Source organism: Cetorhinus maximus, chromosome 1 (assembly GCF_964194155.1).
Source record: "Cetorhinus maximus chromosome 1, sCetMax3.hap1.1, whole genome shotgun sequence".
NCBI lineage: Eukaryota > Metazoa > Chordata > Chondrichthyes > Lamniformes > Cetorhinidae > Cetorhinus > Cetorhinus maximus.
Window position 1 is genome coordinate 231992973 of NC_135879.1, and position 20158 is coordinate 232013130.

Genomic DNA, 20158 nt, shown 5'->3' on the forward strand with positions numbered 1-20158 from the left:
CCTCAGACTTCTAAAACCAATAAAAGAATCATTACTTTCTATTTATTGTATCTTCTCTTTTCAAACTTTCTAGCACTAGGATTGTTGACCCTTCCTTTTGTTTCTAAATAAAAAAAAACTATTACCTGTGTCTGTATTCTTTTTTAATTCTCTTCCCAAGCCTTGGAAAATGAGTCCAATTATCGTCAAAAAATTGAGCCCAATTATCAAGGATCCAATTATATGGGCAAATAATCCAGATTATCTGAGGTAAAATCTCACCTTGGCTGTTACGATCCGTTTAAAAAGTTCTGGAGATAAAAAGCACGGTGAATGGAATGTCAAATTGTCATAAAAATGCAACAGGTTCACGGATTGCTTTAGGAAGGAAAAATATGGTTCCTGACTGGCCTAGGCTCCAGTCCCAGACCAATGTGGCTGACTCTTAACTGATCTATATGGCTTAGCAAGCTACTCGGTTGCCTTAAAAATTTCGACTTCTGTTGAGCAACACGAACAATAATCGGCAGGCTTGCCAGAAATTCTCACATGCCAAGAATGTATTTTTTTTTTAAAAGCTGCTTCCTTATTTGGGATCAACTCGCTCAGCAGAGACAATCCACAAACCATCCTGACCTGTATCACAGTTACTAATTGACTCATCAGTCAAGTTCTAATGCTTTAATAGGGACTATCTATTGCTATAAGTTGTATTGCAAGTGAAAGCCAGTGTTCAAACTGAAAACAGATGGACAATTGAAGCTTTCTGGCCAAGATTGATAGATTTCGTTAGGTAACAGTATCAAAGAATATGGAGCTGAGGTGGTAAATGGAGTTGTTACAGATCAGCTGTCATCTAATGGAAGGGTGAAGCAGGCTTGGCTGAATGACCAACTCTTGTTCCTATGCTCCTGTGACCTCATTTTCCAAAGAAAAGTAAAGGTTTAGATAGTCTATCAAGTGATATTTATTAACAAAAAAATTATATCTTTAAGTATACATTAATACAGCAGTTCAGTAAACAACAATTAGCGTAACATATTGTATTTTGCTGCAGGTTAGGCCTTCTTAACCTTGACCATTGTTACATACAAACATACAAATTAGGAGCAGGAGTAGGCCACTCGGTCCCTCAAGCCTGCTCCGCTTTCAATAAGATCATGGCTGACCTGAGTTGTAGCCAATTTATCTTACCTGATCATGGACTTGAAGGGACAAATGGCCTCCTTCTGTACCGTTGAAGGGTCGTGTGGACCCGAAATGTCGACTCTTTTCTTCTCCACCGATGCTGCCAGACCTGCTGAGTTTTTCCAGGTAATTCTGTTTTTGTTTTGGATTTCCAGCATCCGCAGTAGTTTTTTGTTTTTATCCTGTACCATAATGGCTCGATCATGTATTGATGACCTAGATAGGGGACAATTCTACTGTTATAGAACTTGTGGGATATCCAAGAACTCAGTGCCATCCAGTTCAGCAGCAGGCCTTTTGCAGTTTTTCAGACTTCGGAACAACGTGTCATAGAGGAGATTATAAAACTAGAAGACTATGTACTGGACAAAATAACTATAATGGGCAGTTGACATGTATACTTCATTCTGTCCCCATTTGTTCTCAGCCAAATTGTCTTTGATGGCTCAATATATAGATTGAACAATAAGGAGAATGCATTGGTAGATTTGCTCCTGAATTTGATTTAATAAATTGTACATAAGTCCACAATACAGAAGATTGCCAGAGAAGATCTCCCAGATTCCCATATTTAACTCTTTATAGTATGAGGAGGCAACTGTTGAATACAACCATGGCCAGTGACTGCTTCACTGACCTAAATATCAAAATTGACATGTACTGTTTATCACATGTACTCATTTGTCATTTAAATAGGTTATGCAATCTTTATTAGAGCTAACTCTTTTCATGGACGTCCTTGTAGTTGCCCTGGTGGTGTTGTTCTTGTGTGAAACTCTTTCGAGTTATCAACAGTCACAGATTGCAACTCTTTCGAGTACAATCACAGTTCTTGGTTTCCGGGAGTGGGACATGAACCCACAACCCTCTGATTCAAAGGCGAGGGTGCTATGAACTGAGCCACAGCTGACACCTCAAAAAATTGGGTTGACCACTGTCATGCGACTGCCCACACCAAATGTTTTATTTCTTTCCAGTTATCAACAGTCACAGATTGCAACTCTTTTGAGTACAATCACAGTTCTTGGTTTCCAGGAGTGGGACATGAACCCACAAACCTCTGATTCAAAGGCAAGGGTGCTATGAACTGAGCCACAGCTGACACCTCATTTGTTCTTGTGTGAAATAGGACAAGCATGAGGCAGAGTTGACAATTGATATGGTCTGATGATAAGGGTAAACCTATTGTTTTCAATAGTGTGCAGGATCTTTTACCAATTGAGTTCTTAACTGAAGTTTAACCAGCATTGATTGCTATGGTTTAAACACTGGCATCCTTCTCTGAATTCCTCTGGAAATATCATGATTTCAATTAACAGACCCTTATTTTCTCCTGAATGCCATCAGGCTGCCCAGATGAAGTTCCCATAAATTGTCCCTTTTGGTTTGTTTTCACTAATCTGTTTAGCTTTTTTTTTATTATTTCTAAGGTATTGGTTAAAAAGTTTTGCTTAAATTTTACCTGTCTGTTTCCCTGCCTTCACCTAGTGATAAAGGGTTTTTATGTAGTTCTGGTCTTCCATAGTGGGTTATAGTTAAAGGCAAAATACTGCAAATGTTGGAAATATGAAATTAAAAACAGAAAATGCTAGAAAAACTCCACAGGTTTGATAGCATCTGTGGAGAGAGAAACAGAGTTAATGTTTTGAGTCTGTACGACTGTTCTTCAGAGCTCAAAGACTATAACTTGTTGGTTAGAGCTAAATTAAGCCTAGCAGTAAACTTCTATTTCTTTCTATAGAAAATGACTTAATCTAACATTGCTGCAACTTCTCTAAATAGGTTTCTAACTGATCATGGGGGGCTATAATTAGAAAACCAAAAGTTACTCAGAAAACTTGTGACTACTTGGAATGAAGTTAAATTTGTATGGGAAAGTCTTTTTAGACAAACCTTGTAATTATAAGACATATCTTTATGCTGCCACTGGCTATTGATGTATCTTGGTCTTTTGGTTCAATGATTTACTATTTAAGTAGATGGGCACTTCTTTAAGGAATATGTCAGTAAAACCATGTTGTGTTATTTTGGGCTTTATTTTTGGAAAGATGTTCCTTGTCTTATTCAAAGGAATAGGATTCATTCTTGTGTCAGGTATCGAGGGAAAAGGAATTTTCCTGGGTTGTTTTGCTTTTGTTTTAACTGGATGAATCTTCAAGTCATTTTGATCAAAATGTTATATTTGATCAAATCCTATAGTTTAACAAGGTAATGGTTTAACTTGATCCTGAATGTCACTAGTATAACTGAAAGATTTCTTAATGCTTATTTATTGTGTCTCTAAATAAGGGGCTGGTAACTTAAATTGTTTGCACTCTGGGATTCTATATCCTTTCATGAGATGTGAACATTGTCATCAAGGCCAGTGTTTGCTGCCCATCCCTAATTGCTCTTGAACTGAGTGACTTGCTCAGCTAGATATTACTATGTTAAAGGCATCATATATTTTTTTCGCTTGATTGGATTGACCAATATGAATTAGGAAATTTTGAAAGCGTAACTTTTTAGCTAAAATGCAATAGCATTGTTTTAGATGAAACTTGCTCTGGTCCCTTAATTGCTCTTACATGTACTGGCCTATGTAAATACTAATCTCTGCGAGAGTTGCACTTGCCATTATCTTTAAGAAGTCATTAGAAATTTAATACTTGAGGATTAGAATGTCACGCTAATTATAAAATGGGATATTGAACCAAAGTGGGAACAGTATTAGAATTCTAAGCAGTGATGATGAAACCCCTTGCAAATAAAATGTAAAAACATGAAGCAACTATAGAAAGTGCCAGAAACATAGAATTGAAGCAGTCAAACTGGAGTTGATCCCTTTTTTAAAATGGTTGATTGGAGGCAGGTATTTCTATTGCTGAATGGAATGTTCCCAGGATATTGCCTGGGCTAAACAAAAACAGAATTACCTGGAAAAACTCAGCAAGTCTGGCAGCATCGGCGGAGAAGAAATCTGTGGTATTGCCTGGGCTAGTGAGCTCCAATAGCATCAACGTTACACTGAAAATCATGCTTTATTTGCTGGTTGATTCCTTCTGCTTGAATTCTTCATGATTTTAGTGTTTTCTATACTTGTTCCTATAGATTACTGGGAGTGGCATAGGAGGTGCTGGAATACTCTTTACTCCCAAAGCTTCTGTGTACTTTCAGCAGTTATTCACTGTACAAATGGCATTTGGCATGATTCATCCCACAAGGTGTGTGTGCATGCTGAAGGTGCCATTTTGGAAGATCCAAGGTCACTTCATGCTGTTAGGGATGGTGTTCCAGGATCTTGACCCAGCGACAGTGAAAGAACAGATATATTTCCAATTCAGGATGGTGAGTGGCTTGGAGAGGAATTTTCAGGTGGTGGTGTTCCCATGTCTACTGTCCTTGTCCTTCTAGATGACAGTGGTCATGGGTTTGGAAGGAGCCTTGGTGAGCTCCTGCAGTGCATCTTGTAGGTGGTCCACACTGCTACTTGCATGGTAGTGAAGGTGTTGGTGGTGAAGGAAGATCAATTGTAGAAAGCCAAAATATTGGCTAGATGAGCTTAACTTTCCACTTTTGGTTTGTGGAAGGGGTTCCAATAAAGCGGGCTGCTTGATTGTGTCAAACCTCTTGTGTTGTTGGAGCTGCACTCATCAAGGCAAATGGAGAGTATTCCATCACGCTCCTGACTTGTTCCTGGTAGATGGTGGACAGGCTCTGGGGACTCGAGATGAGTTACTCACTGCAGGATTCATAGCTTCTGACCTGCTCCTGTAGCCACAGTATTTATGGCTAGTCCAGTTCCATTTCTGATCAATGGTAGCCCCCAGGATGTTGATAGTGGTGGATTTGGTGATGGTAATGCCATTGAACATCAAGGGGTGATGGTTATATTCTCTTGTTGGAGATGGTCATTGCCTGGCACTTGTATGGTGTGAATGTTACTTGCCACTTGTTAGTCCAAGCCTGGGTATTGTTCAGGTCTTGCTGCATTTGGACATGGATTGCTTCAGTATCTGAGGAGTTGCAAATGATGTTGCACATTGTGCAATCATCAGTGAATATCCCCACTTCCCCTGACCTTGTGATGGAAGAAAAGTCATTGATAAAGCAGCTGAAGATGGCTGGGCCTAGGCCACTACCCTGAGGAACTCCCTTCAGTGGTGTCCTGGGACTGAAATGATTAACCTCCAACAACCACAACCATCTTCCTTTAGAACCATAGAAAAGTTACAGCACAGAAGGAAGCCATTTGGCTCATCTTGTCCATGCCAGCCTGAGGACACCCAGGTGCCCTTTCTAATCCCACCTTCCTGCACCTGGCCCATAGCCCTGCAGCTTACAGCACTTTAGGTGCAGATCTTTTTAAAAGAGTTTAAAGTTTCTGCCTCTACCACCAACTTGGGCAGTGAATTTCAGACACCCACTACCCTCTGTTTTTAAAACAAAAAAGTTCTTCCTCATGTCCCCCTACACCTTCTGCCACTTATCTTGAATCTATGTCCCCTGGTTCTAGAATTCTCCATCAAGGGAAACAATTTTATCCTGTCCACTCTATCTATTCCCCTCATAATTTTGTACACATCAATCAAGTCACCATCTCTCAGCCTTCTTTGTTCTAAGGAAAATAACCCCAACCTATCCAATCTCTCCTCGTAGCTACACTTTTCTAACCCTGGCAACATTCTTGTAAACCTCCTCTGCACTCTCTCCAGAGCTATTACATCCTTCCTGTAATGTGGTGACCAGAACTGTACACAATACTCCAGTTGTGGCCTCACCAATGTTTTATACAATTCCAACATTATATCCTTACTTTTATATTCTATACCTCTGCCAATGAAGGAGAGCACTCCATATGCCTTCTTCACAACCTTCTCTACTTGAACTGCTGCCTTCACTCCACCATCTATATCGTTTTGGAGATTATGGCTATCCTCTACACTAGCCACTACTCGGCCAATCTTTGTGTCATCTGCAAATCTCCCAATCGTGCCCCCCCCCCATGTGCTAGGTATGACTCCAACCAGCAGAGTTTCCTCCTGGTTCCCATTGACTGCAATTTTGCTAGGGCTCATTGAGAAAAGGCATTCCTAATGATGGCACTGATACCAGGTGAATCTAAAAGGTAACTAAAACAATCCAATACATAAAATAAATAGCTTTACAGTTGAGGTGTACTGCTAGATAATTTGCTGAAACCCAGTGGGACAGAATGTGACCACCATAAGGAAAGACTCTTGGTGGACCTTGGCCTGTACAACCAGCAGGAATCACTTTTAGAACCCTCTGAAATAACCTTGTTTTACAGCAAGGATATCCAGACATCAGAGGCACTCAAACTGATGCTTAGCTGTAAACCTCCAGTGAAGTTCCTACAATTATTTGCTTCTGGTAAAGAGAAGGCTCCAGAACCCTGGGGAGTAATTAATGGCGACCTCAAACATTTGAGTCTTCAGAGTATCAGAAATGGAATGTGTATAGGGTAGCTTTAGATTCGTTTAGCTGTGCATTCATTGGAAAAAGTAAAGGATTGAATTGATATTTAACAAATGGGTGTTTTTTTAAGGCATTTAACTTTTGGACCTACCAGATAACCAGAACAGTTATCTAGGGTTAGTGAATAGCAGTTGTGATGAGGTGAAATAGTTGATATTGAATGTTCACAGAATAAACTATTGAGTCATCAGATATGTTTGATATTCCATTATTGCCTCCAGTTAAAAGGATCCATAAAAAGCAGCCCCTGCCTCCCTTGAGTGCTGAACCATTTATATAATGGACTTCAGTGGACAGTATGAACTCCAGAGCCAAGAAAATGTGGAACTATTTATGGAAGCCCTGGGTAAGCTGAAGATCAATTGTAGAATGCCAAAATATTGGATAGATGAGCTTAACGTTTCACTGTTTTCCCAGGAGATGGGATTGAATTGATAGATTCAATTTCAAATAAATAGCATGGAGAGCTGTATTGCAATTCTTGTACTCTGCTTCCTGTTCTTGGACATATATGGGTGAGAATGTATTGTATGAATTTTGCAGCACTAGCCCAGTATGCTAATGCTAACTCTTAGTGATCTGCTTGGTCTCTGTTATAAAATCCATAATACCATACCTTCAGATGGGGCACTTCATGGTTAGAATATCATAAAATGATACAGTTCTTGGAGAGCTATACAATTTAATGCTGCTCTTTCCCCCAGAAACAAATTTTCCGTTGGTTTAAAAACATGTTTAAATTCTGCTTTTTATCTTTTGGTAAATGTATGCACTCCATTACCAACTTACTGACCAATGACACTAACTTTATCATATATGTTTTTTGAAATGAGCAGCTACAACCATCTCAGCATCTGCTCTAGTGCCTCCAACAGTAAAGCCTTCCATTTCTGGCATGATATTAGAAAACCTCTATCCTCTCCATGGGCTTCAGAAATGTGATGGTCAGGACTTGACCTAATAATCTGTCAAGAAAAGTCCAGGAACTGGAATAGGCCATTCAATCCCTTTAGTCTGAACCATAATCTAATTGACTAAACCTGTCTTGGTTCCATAGCCCTGATTTCCTTTACCTATCTATCAATCTCAGTTGAAATTTTCAATTGGCCTCCACTCAAACTCCAGATTTCCAATATCCTTTTATGTAGAAGTATTTCTTGGCATTGCCCCCGAACAGCCTAATTTTAAGGTTATACCCATTGTATAACCTGGCTTGTACCCCTTGTGTAATATGGCTGTGTGCTCACTCATCAGTTCCTTTATCATTTCAATTAGATCACCCTAATCTTTTCTCTAGCCTATGTAATGTGGCCTCAGTAATTTAACCTGTATGGCAATGATTTGTTTTGTCATCTTTCTTTCTCCCCCCCAACCCCTTGCTTTTCCACTCGGTGCTTTTTTAATTAAAACAAGTATTCCATATACTATTGCCATATTACATTAAAATGCACATAAGTTTTTTGTTGAATTTGTCATGTAATTTGGCAGTTAAATACTGATCAGGTTATGAATTTGATACACATTTGGTCCCTCCTGCATTTTACAGGTGTCCCAGATGACATGATTGAAAAAATCAAAGATCTCAAGAGAGTTACTAAAATTGTTCAAAATGGAGAAGACTTCATAGTTGCTATCCAAACTGGTGATCAAGTGCTTGTTAATAGCTTTACCCTTGGGCAAGAGACACATTTACAAACTCCTGCAGGAGAGAAGGTCAAGGTAACTTGAGTCTTGGGCATAAGAGAGCTTGTGTGACACACAATTTCACTAATCCTCTTTAAGTCTCTTTGATTATATAGCAAAAAATGACTCTTTTACTTGCAATCTTTAAGATAACTTTCATGCACAGAACTTTTCTGAACTTCTGATTTTCAGTAAATTTGACTTTTACTGTGATTTTGTTTTTCCATGTTGTAGGCTGTAATGAACCTAGAGGGAGAAAATAAACTCATAGTGAAAGCAAGGGACTTTACTTCCATTGCAGAATTTAATGGAGATCAGCTGACTAATGTAAGTTTCAAGTGATATTCCTGTAGTTTCTAATGGCAAATAATCTGATCTGAACAGCAAGTCAGATTGGATGCATGATGAACTTGTGCCATGTGCACAAACCACAACTGAATAAATGTGGCAAATATAGTCTAATGAAGATAAATGTTACATGATCCTTTTTTGGGGGTGGGGGTAACAAACAGCAATATATGCTGAACAAGAAGCTAAGTGCATCTCTTAAAACAGGTAGAAACTCCCAGTTTTCTCCTTTTTTTTTAGAAAGTTGATTTTTTTCACCTGAATGTGGGTGTTATTGGCATGGCCACTTATCCTTGAGCAGGTGATGTGGTAAATTGCCTTGAATCCAGTGATGCTGTTGGGTAAAGATACAAGATTTTAACACTGTCCCAAATCAAGATGCTGTTTGAGTACTTATAGGTGATTATTGCCCTGCACCTGCTGCCCTGGTCCTTCTTGGTGGTTGAGGTCAGAGTTTGGGAGGTGTTGCAGTTACCTTCCCATTGAAGATGGATGATAAAGCTGGCTTATGACAGACCAACAGCTTTCATAAGTTTGACAGGAGGGCTGGTGAGGGATTTAAATGGTTTGCTCAAATATTTTTCTGTGGGGGTTAAACTATAAAATTTAGCTGAATGAGTAGTCATGGCCGAGCACCTTGGTCCAAATGGGTGCCTGTGCCATGTGGTCATTCCAAGCTGCTGCTTGTCCCTGGACAACCACAAATGCAGGAGTGGGGGTCAGCTTGCTCTAGGTTATGGCACTTGAGCAGAAGCTGGTGATGCTACATTGCATCCATGAGGCTGAGAGCTACATGGAGAACACATTTAGGAGGTGGTCAATGTGCAGCTTAAAATGTGGCAAAGTGAATGGGTATGGTCCAGGCAGCTTGTTTATTCACTTGCAGAATATGGGTAGTGAAAGGCCAGCATCAATTGCCCTTGTGGTGGTGAGCTGCCTTCTTGAACTGCTGTAGTCTGTGGTATAACTACACCCACAGTGATCATAAACTCATAGATGTTTACAGCACAGAAGGAGGCCATTAGGCCTATTGTGCCTGTGCTGGTCAACAAAGATCAGACTGCACCTATCTCATTTTCCAGTGCTTAGCCCTGGAGGCTTTTGCAATGCAAGTGAATAACTAAATACTTAAAAGGTTATGAGAGTTTCTGACTTGACCACCCTTTTCAGGCAGAGTTCCAGACTTTCACTGCCCTCTGGGTGAAAACTTTTCCTCCACTCCCGTCCTAGCCTTTTACCTCCTTACCTTTAAATCTATGCCCCCTGGTTATTGACCCCTTAACTAATGGAAAAGGTGCCTTCCTATCTATGCTCCTCATAATCTTATACACCTCCTATCAGGTCCCCGCTCAACCTTTGCTGCTCCAAAGAAAACAATCCCATCCTATTCAATCATTCCCCATAACCCAGACCCTCTAGCCCAGGCAGCATCCTGGTAAATCTCCTCTGCACCCTCTCTGGTGCAATTACATCCTTCCTATAATGTGGTGACCAGAACTGCACACAGTACTCCAGTTGTGGCCTAACCAGCATTTTATACAGTACCAGCATAACATCCCTGCTCTTGCCATTATTAGCTGAGGCATAGATTACAAGTATCCCATATGCCCCCTTAACCACCTTATGTACCTGCCGTGCTACCTTCAGGGATCTATGGATATGGACACCAAGGTCCCTCTGACCTGAAGTACTTTCCAGGACCATTAATAGTGTAATCCCTTGCCTTGTTAGCCCTCCCCAAGTGCATTAGCCCTCAATTTTCCAGGTTGAATTCCATTTGCCTCTGCTCTGCCCACCTGCCCAGTCCATCAATATCCTCCTCACTATTTACACCCTACCAATTTTCATGTCATCTGCAAACTTCTTGATCATATCCACTAGATTTAAGTCCAAATCACTTATGTACACAACAAGGGCCCCAGAACAGAGCCCTGCCAAACCCCACTAGAAACAAACTTCCCAGTCACAGAAACATCCCTCTGCTTCCTGTCTCTCAGCCAATTTTGGATCCAATGTGGCACTTTGCCTTTGATCCCATGGGCTCTTATGTTCCTGACCAGTCTGACATGAGGTGCCTCAAAGCCTTGCTAAAGTCCATGTAGATCATATCAAATGCATTACCCTAATCAACACTCCTGGTTACCTCCTCAAAACATTCAATCAAATTTGTCAATACTACCTTCCATTAACCAATCCATGCTAACTTATCCCTGATTAATCCATGTCTCCAAGTGCAGACATATTCTGTCCTTAGAATTCTTTTTAGTAACTTCCCCACCACCAAGGTTAGACTCACTGGCCTGTAATTTCCTAGTCTATCCCTTCCCCTTTTTTTAATAATGGGACAATGTTAGCAGTCCTCTAGCACCTCACCTGTGGCCAGAGAGAATTTGGGAAAAGTACTGCCAAGGCCCCTGATATCTCTTCTGTTGTATCCCAGGCTGTTGAGAAGCATCTCATCAGGGCCTGTGGATTTAACCACTTTTAAGGCTGCTAAACCCACTAGTACTACCTCCCCCTCCGTTGTTTTCCTCTAATATTTCAGTCCTCCACCCTGATGTCTACATCTGCATTGTCCTTTTTCATTATGAAGACCAACACAATATATTCATTGAGGAATACATCCACATCTTCTGGATCCACACACATTATCTCTATGGTCCCTGATTGGCCCTACTCTTCCTTAATTATTCTCTTGCTCTTTTGCTCCCAATCCACTTGGGCCAAATTGTGTCTCATCTTGGTAAAATTATCCTTTCCCCAGTTTAGAACTTTTATTCCTTGTCCAACCTTATCCTGTTCCATGACTATCCTAAACCTAACTTGAGTTATGGCCACTACCTCAAATGCTCCCCTACTGATAAGCCGTCCATCTGCCTGAACTCATTTCCAAATATTAGGTCCAGAACTGCCCCCTCCCTTGTTGGGCTTTCTATGTACTGGCTAAAAAGGTTCTCCTGGATACAATTTAAGAATTTTGCTCCCTCCCTACCTTGCATGCTAAAATTACCCCAGTTAATATTTGGGTGGTTAAAATCCCCTACTATTACCTTATTATCCTCTTTCTGAAATTTGATTGCATATTTGATCCTCTCTCCCTGATGTTTGTTTGGGGGCCTATAGTAAATGCCCAACAGCATGTTTGCCCCTTTTTAGTGTTTTTTTAACTTCTATCCATGTGACTTTATTTGATGATCCTTCCAAGAATTCATCCCTCCTCACTGTATAATTGAGTCCTTGACCAATATTGCAACCCCCCTCTTTTCTATCCCTCTCAATCTTGTCTGAATACCAGGAATGTTGAGCTGCCAATCCTGCCCTTTTAGCCAAGTCTCAGTCATAACTATGACATCATAGGGGAGGATTTTAAATCCCTGGTACATTGGGGTCAGTTCTGGGAAGGGGCAGAACTGTACAAAATACAACTTGATAAGGGTAGAGCCAATAATATAGCAGCAAGCCTCTTCAACAGAACTAAGTAAAAATAGAAAAGAGGTGAAATATAAGCTGGTTTAAGGGAGGGGTGGGACAGGTAGAGCTGGATAGAGGGCCAGTGATAGGTGGAGGTAGCCAAAAGATGTCATAGACAGAAGGATAAAGAGGTGTTGAAGGTGGTGATATTACCTAAGGAATGTGCTAATTAAGGGAAGAAAGCAGGACAGATAGCCCTAGTGGGGGTGGGGTGAAGGGAAGGGATCAAAATAGGCTACAAGGTAGAGATAAAACAATACACTTAAAAATAATGGCAATAGGTGGGAAAAGAAAAATCTATATAAATTATTGGGGGGAAAAGGGGGGGTGGGGAATGGAGGAGAGGGTTCATGATCTAAAATTGTTGAACTCAATATTCAGTCCGGAAGGATGTAAAGTGCCTAGTCGGAAGATGAGGTGCTGTTCCTCCAGTTACATTGACCTTCACTGGAACAATGCAGCAAGCCAAGTACGGACATGTGGGCATGAGAGCAGAGTGGAGTGTTGAAATGGCAAGCGACAGGGAGGTCTGGGTCATGCTTGTGGACAGACCGAAGGTGTTCTGCAAAGCGGTCACCCAGTCTGTGTTTGGTGTCTCCAATGTAGAGGAAACTGCATTGGGAGCAACGAATGCAGAAGACTAAATTGAGGGAAGTGTAAGTGAAATGCTGCTTCACTTGAAAGGAGTGTTTGGGCCCTTGGACGGTGAGGAGAGGGAAAGTAAAGGGGCAGGTGTTGCACCTTCTGTGGTTGCATGGGAAGGTGGTGTGGGAGGAGGTTGAGGTGTTGGGCGTGATGGAGGAGTGGACCAGGATGTCCTGGAGGGAATAATCCCTGTGGAATGCTGCCAGGGGGTGAAGGGAAGATGTGTTTGGTGGTGGCATCATGCTGGAGTTGGCGTAAATGCTGGAAGATGATCCTTTGAATGCAGAGGCTGGTGGGGTGATAAGTGAGGACAAGGGGGACCCTATCATGGTTCTGGGAGGGAGAGGACCTGCTGAGTTTTTCCAGGTATTTTTATTTTGGATTTCCAGAAACCTATTGGAGGCCAAAAAGATAGCCTGAAACAAAAAAATTACTGGAAAAAGCAGGTCTGACTGCACCTGTGGAGAGAGAGTTAATGATTTGAGTTAGATGACTCTTCAGAACTAGAGAAGTTGAAATGTGCTGAAATATACTGTGTAAGGGAGGTGGGATGGGTGAAGCTGGATAGAAGGCCAATTTGAAGAAAGGGGATCAAATAGGAGTGAGGATGGAGGAGAGAGTCTGAAGTTGTTGAACTCGATGTTTAAGTCTAGAAGGCTGTAAAAGTGCCTAGTCGGAAGATGAGATGCTGTTCCTCCAGTTTGCGTTGAGCTTCACTGGAACATTGCAGCAGGCCAAGGATGGACATGTGGGCATGAGAGCAGGGTGGTGTTGAAATGGCAAGCGACAGGGAGGTCTGGGTAATGCTTGTGGATAGACGGAAGGTGTTCTGCAAAGCGGTCACCCAGTCTGCGTTTGGTGTCTCCAATGTAGAGGAGACCACATTGGGAGCAGCGAATACAGTAGACTAAATTGAGGGAAGTGCAAGTGAAGTGCTGCTTCACTTGAAAGGAGTGTTTAGGCCCTTGGTGAGGAGGGGGGAAATAAAGCGGCAGGCGTTGCACCTTCTGCGGTTGCATGGGAAGGTTCTGTGGGAGGATGTTGACATGTAGGGGGTGATGGAAGAGTAGACCAGGGTGTCCCAGAGGGAACAGTCATGAGGTAATGTTTTTAATACTTTCTACCTGTTTTTCACCACAAAGGGTGTGGACCTTTAGCTAAGGAGTGTAAAAGATTAGATAGAATGAACCATGAAGAAATAAGCTTTGGCAGTAGATAAATTGATAAATGATTTATACCAGGCTGTGAAAAGGTGCAATGAGTGGTGGAGAAAGCAGAGCCTCACTATCATTTCCCAATCTCCTCTGGTTACTCGTTTGGTGCCAGGAGACTGCTAATGCTTTTTTTTAGAAAGGGTAGACCAAATAATGCAATAGTAATGGCATAATCTATGCTAGGAAAAAAGGTGAGGATCATAGAACCATAGAACACTACAGCACATAAAACAGGCCATTCGGCCCTTCTAGTCCCTGCTGAAATATTATTCCGCTAGTCCCATTGACCTGCACCTAGTCCATAACCCTCCAGACCGCCCCCATCCATGTATCTATCTAATTTAATCTTAAAACTTAAGAGTGAGCCCGCATTTACCACGTCAGATGGTAGCTCGTTCCACACTCTCACCACTCCCTGAGTGAAGAAGTTCCCCCTAATGTTCCCCCAAAACCTTTCCCCTTTCACCCTAAAGCCATGTCCTCTTGTGTTTATCTCTCCTAATCTAAGTGGAAAGAGTCTACTCGCATTTACTCTGTCTATACCCCTCACAATTTTGTAAACTTCTATCAAATCTCCCCTCATTCTCCTACGCTCCAAGGAATAAAGTCCTAACCTGTTTAATCTTTACCTGTAACTCAACTCCTTAAGACCCAGCAACATCCTAGTAAATCTTCTCTGCACTCTCTCAATCTTACTGATATCCTTCCTGTAGTTAGGCGACCAGAACTGCACACAATACTCCAAAGTTGGCCTCACCAATGTCTTATACAACCTCACCATAACATCCCAAATCCTATACTCAATAATTTGATTTATGAAGGCCAGTATGCCAAAAGCTTTCTTTACAACCTTGTCTACCTGTGATGACACTTTCAGGGAATTGTGTATCTGAACTCCCAGATCCCTTTGTTCCTCCGCACTCCTCAGTGCCCTACCATTTACTGTGTATGTCCTACCTTGGTTTGACCTTCCAAAATGTAACACCTCACACTTTTCTGCATTAAATTCCATCTGCCATTTTCTGGCCCATTTTTCCAGTTGGTCCAGATCTCTCTGCAATCTTTGAAAGCCTTCCTCGCTGTCCACAACACCTCCAATCTTAGTGTCATCAGCAAACTTGCTGATCCAATTCACCACGTTATCATCCAAATCATTGATATAGACAACAAACAACAATGATCCCAGTACAGATCCCTGAGGCACACCACTAGTCACAGACCTCCAGTCTGAGAAGCAATCATCCACTACCACTCTGTCTTCTCCCACACAGCCAATTTTGAATCCAGTTTACAACCTCTCCATGGATACCAAGTGTCTGAACCTTCTGAACTAACCTCCCATGTGGGACCTTGTCAGAGGCCTTACTAAAGTCCATGTAGACAACATCCACAGCCTTTCCTTCATCTACTTTCTTGGTAACCTCCTCAAAAAAACTCTACAAGGTTTGTTAAACACGACCTACCACGCACAAAGCCATGCTGACTATCCGTAATCAGCCCTTGGCTGTCCAAACAATTATATATCCGATCTCTCAGAACACCTTCCAATAATTTACCACCTACTGACGTCAGGCTCACTGGCCTGTAATTACCTGGTTTACTTTTTTAAACAATGGAACAACATGAGCTACCCTCCAATCCTCCAGCACCTCACCCGTGGCTAAGGACATTTTAAATATTTCTGCCAGGGCCCCTGAAATTTCTACACTAGTCTCCCTCAAGGTCCGCGGGAATATCATGTCAGGCCCGGGGGATTTATCTACCTTTATTTGCTGTAAGGCAGCAAGCACCTCCTCCTCTTTAATCTCTGTATGTTCCATGAAACTACTGCTTGTTTCCCTTCCTTCCTTATATACACTGCCAGTTTCCTGAGTAAATACTGATGCAAAAAAACTGTTTAAGATCTCCCCCATCTCGTGAGGCTCCACACATAGACGACCACTCTGATCTTCAAGGGGACCAATTGTATCCCTTCCTATCCTTTTACTCTTAATATACTTGTAGAAACCCTTCGGGTTTACCTTCACATTATCTGCCAAAGCAACCTCATGTCGTCTTTTTGCCTTCCTGATTTCCTTTTTTAACATTTTCTTACATTTTCTATACTCTACAAGTACCTCATTTGCTTCTTGTTGCCTCTACCTGCTATACACCTCTCTTCTTCTTAACCAGATCGCTAATATCCCTTGAAAACCAAGGTTCCCTATGCCTGTTAACTTTGCCTTTAATCCTGGCAGGAACATGCAAACTCTGCACTCTCAAAATTTCGCCTTTGAATGCCTTCCACTTACTGAACACATCCTTGCCGGAAAACAACTTATCCCAATCCACTCTTCCTAGATCCTTTCTCATTTCCACAAAATTGGCCTTTCTCCAATTTAGAATCTCAGCTCGAGGACCAGACCTATCCTTATCCATAATTCGCTTAAAACTAATGACATTGTGGTCACTGGACCCAAAATGTTCGCCTACATATACTTCTGTCACCTGACCTGTCTGGTTCCCTAATAGGAGATCAAATATTGCATCCTCTCTCGTTGGTACCTCTATATATTGATTTAGAATAAACTTTCCTGAACACATTTGACAAACTCTAAGCCATCCAGCCCTTTTACAGTATGGGAGTCCCAGTCGATATGTGGAAAGTTAAAATCTCCTACTATCACAACTTTCTGTTTCTTACATCGGTCTGCTATCTCTCTACAGATTTGCTCCTCCAATTCTCTCTGACTATTGGGCAGTCTATAATACAACCCTATTGGTGTGGTCACACCTTTCCCATTCCTCAGCTCCACCCATATGGCCTCTGTAGACGAGCCCTCCGGGCTGTCCTGCTTATGCACAGGTGTGATATTTTCCTTGACTAGTAATGTCATCCCTCCCCCTCTATCACGTCTGAAACAACGGAACCCCGGAACATTGAGCTGCCAGTCCTGCCCCACCTGCAACCAAGTCTCACTAATAGCAATAATGTCGTAATCATATTAATCATTTTCTTGACAGATTTGTTAAGGGAAGATTTAATGTTTAATTGATTGTACTTACAAAAGTGGGGAGGTCATGTTGGAGTTGTATAGAACCTTTGTGAGGCCACAGCTGGAGCACTGTGTGCAGTTCTGGTCACCACATTATAGGAAGGATGTGATTGCACTGGAGGGGATGCAGAGGAGATTCACCAGGATGTTGATTGGGATGAAACATTTAAGTTATGAAGAGAGGTTGGATAGACTTGGGTTGTTTTTGTTGGAGCAGAGAAGACTGAGGGGCGACATGATCGAGGTGTACAAGATTGAGGAGCATGGACAGGGTGGATAGGGAGCAGCTGTTCCCCTTAGTTGAAGGGTCAGTCACAAGGGGGCATAAGTTCAAGGTGAGGGGCAGGAGGTTTAGGGGGATGTGAGGAAAAACTTTTTTACCCAGAGGGTGGTGACGGTCTAGAATGCACTGCCTGGGAGGGTGGTGGAGGTGGGCTGCCTCACATCCTTTACAAAGTACCTGGATGAGCACTTGGCACATCATAACATTCAAGGCTATGGGCCAAATGCTGGTAAATGGGGTTAGGTAGGTCAGGTGTTTCTCGTATGTCAATGCAGAGTCGATGGGCCGAAGAGCATCTTCTGCACTGATTCTGTGATCTGTGATTCTGAGGTAACTAGGAGGATTTTGTAGAGGGGACTGTATAGGATGACGTTGTCTACATGGATTTTAAGAAGGTTTTTGACGAGGTCCCATATTTTAAACTGGTCAGTAAATTTAGAAGTCAAGGGAAATGGCAAGCTGGATCCAAAACTGGCTTGGTACTGTAAAACAAATGCTACTGGTCACTGGATGTTTTATTGAAGGCTGTTCCCAGAGGGTTCTACAAGGCTTAGTACTGGGTGCCTTGCTTTTATTTGGTGGTGTCAATGATTAGAATTGAATGTAGGGGACATGATGGCAGGTGATAACCAATTGGTTGTGGGGTTGATGATAAGACTGCAGTGAGATTTGAATTAGTCAGTTACCCAGAAGGTGGGGGGTGGGAAAACAGTAAAAACTGGGGAATAAGAATACTGGTCTTGTATGCCTTTAAATTGGAACGCTAGTAAAACTAAATGAGTACTGTTCAGAACTTTTTGCCCCTAGGCAGATGGGATTGAATCTGTAGAAGTAAGGTATGCATTTGGTGGAAAATACAATGTTAGGATAGTGAAGTGCAGAGGAAGAAGGGAACATTGGAATGCATATCCACAGATCCCTGACGGTATCAGGACAGATAATTAAGTGGCCAAGGTGACATGCAGGATTCGTTCTTCTGTGTTGGATAAAGAGCTGGTAAGTGGTGACTAGAACCTGTAAAACACAAGCAAGGAGCTCTGGTCGTCGCATCATAGGAAAAGTGTTCCTGCACTGGAAAGGGCAGAGAAGATATCTGAGGAGTTACAAGGAATGGAGAATTTTAACTGAGGAAAGACCAGATAAAAAAAACTCCAGCCTATAGTGTTGGGGAGATTTAATTGAGGCCTTTTGCAGGACTTGGGTAGTGGATAGGAAGAATCTATATTGGTCAATAACCAGACTTAAAAGTCACTGGCAGAAGGATTAGTTGAGAAGTTTTTCACCAGGGGTGATAGGGTCTGGAACTCACTACATGGCAGAGACAGAAACCGATAGGCACCAAGTGCCGTAAGCAAGGTTACAGACCAAGAGCTGGAAAATGCAATGAAGCTGGATGGCTTTATTTGGCTGGCAGACATGATTGGCTTACCTGACCAATCCAAATATTCTCCTCCTCCTGTGCAGTAAAGTTTGTTTCTAATGTGAAGTTGGGCCTGATCAGCTGCTATATTTAGAAAATGAGACCTTTTTCCAACTTGTAATTTGCTATTTCATTCTTGAATTGAACAGCTTGCCTTGACTTGTTGCAGCTTTCACCTCGCTTGGAAGGGGTAATTGGGGCCTTGTATTTTACAGGCATGAGACCTAGTATACAGGGCATTTTGAAGCCTGATTTTTAAGAATGCAGTCAGGCTACCACTTCAGATGTGTCTTGAATAGCTTCACTTCCAGCTTGATGTCTTCTCTTTCAGACAATCACTTTTGGAAATGTCATTTACAAACAAGTAAGCAAAAAAATTGAAGACTCGGATACAGAAGAAGATCACCTGTAGTTCATTGTAATTGTGAAATAAAACACTTACGCACTGATATGTAGTATGACTTGTCACTCCTCATTCACTGTGTATATTGTGGACTTTCATATGGTGCTACAGCAACCTTGATTATAGTCCTACACTCAAGAGCAACTTGCATTTGTGTCGTATAGCACCTTTATTTAAAATAAAGTGCTCCAGTGAAATTATAACCATTTGGGGTCGAGCTACATGAGACGTTAAGGAAGATAACAAAGCTTGATTTACAAGTATGTTTTTTAAGTGGTATCTTGGAGCCCAGGCAGCTGAAGAGTCACCAATGGTGGAGACTTTTTTTTTAAAAAAAAATAAACAAATCTGAGGCTAGAATTGGAGGGATGCAAATTTTGTGGTTGGATGGCTGAGACTATAGATGAATTTTAAACTTAAAATCGAGTAAAGACTATGTTCTGCAATTGGAGAAGCTGGATCATACTTTCCATTGTGATTTTAAATTCAGTTTGGCACCATAAAACTCAATTGCTAGAGGAATAATGTGAGACATGTTTAGGTTTTTTAAAAGCTTCATTCACTTAACAGTGCAAGTTTCAGGCAGACCTTGGCTAACTCTCTGCAAATATAGTTGGAGCTGTTAACTTTTTTTCTTGCCAGCCAACAAGTATGAAAGCTGTGAGGCCATTCAGCTCCTTAAGCCTATTCTACCATTCAAAGGGATCATAGCTGGAGGAGATCCTATCTCCATGCAGCTATCTTGGCTCGTGATGTTTTGTATGGGCCATATCTAGCAAAAGTTCAATTTTAATTAAAAGCAATAGATGTTGCTCAATTAATTTTATGAAGTTCTACACTTCATGAAGGCCTTTCTTGAATGGCCAGTCTGATTTTAAGATTGTGTGCCTTTGTCCTCGACTTTCTGCAGTGGAAGAAGTTGCTCCCTCAGGAGCTCAATTTCTATATTCCGGGATCATGGTTTAGTCTGAGGAGCTAGAGTCCCTGATCCAGTCAATCTGTACTACACAG

At 41.7% G+C, this 20158-nt stretch overlaps 1 protein-coding gene across 1 annotated transcript; it reads left to right on the plus strand.

Annotated features, from left to right (window-relative positions):
* The first annotated feature begins 6679 nt into the window (after positions 1–6679).
* On the plus strand, positions 6680–19192 carry LOC144687869 (fatty acid-binding protein 1, liver-like). Its single transcript, XM_078554428.1, has 4 exons — positions 6680–6991; positions 8192–8364; positions 8563–8655; positions 19076–19192. Exons 1-4 carry the CDS (start codon positions 6925–6927, stop codon positions 19154–19156), a joined length of 414 nt encoding a protein of 137 aa, XP_078410554.1. The 5' UTR covers positions 6680–6924; the 3' UTR covers positions 19157–19192.
* Positions 19193–20158: the final 966 nt, after the last annotated feature.

What these genes read in the sequence shown, in the direction of transcription:
- LOC144687869 (XM_078554428.1), top strand. Translation starts at nt 6,925, where the DNA reads ATGGACTTCAGTGGACAGTATGAACTCCAGAGCCAAGAAAATGTGGAA. An exon ending in CTGCAGGAGAGAAGGTCAAG is followed by an intron (nt 8,365 to 8,562) that starts GTAACTTGAGTC and finishes TCCATGTTGTAG; the next exon opens with GCTGTAATGAACCTAGAGGG. An exon ending in ATGGAGATCAGCTGACTAAT is followed by an intron (nt 8,656 to 19,075) that starts GTAAGTTTCAAG and finishes CTTCTCTTTCAG; the next exon opens with ACAATCACTTTTGGAAATGT.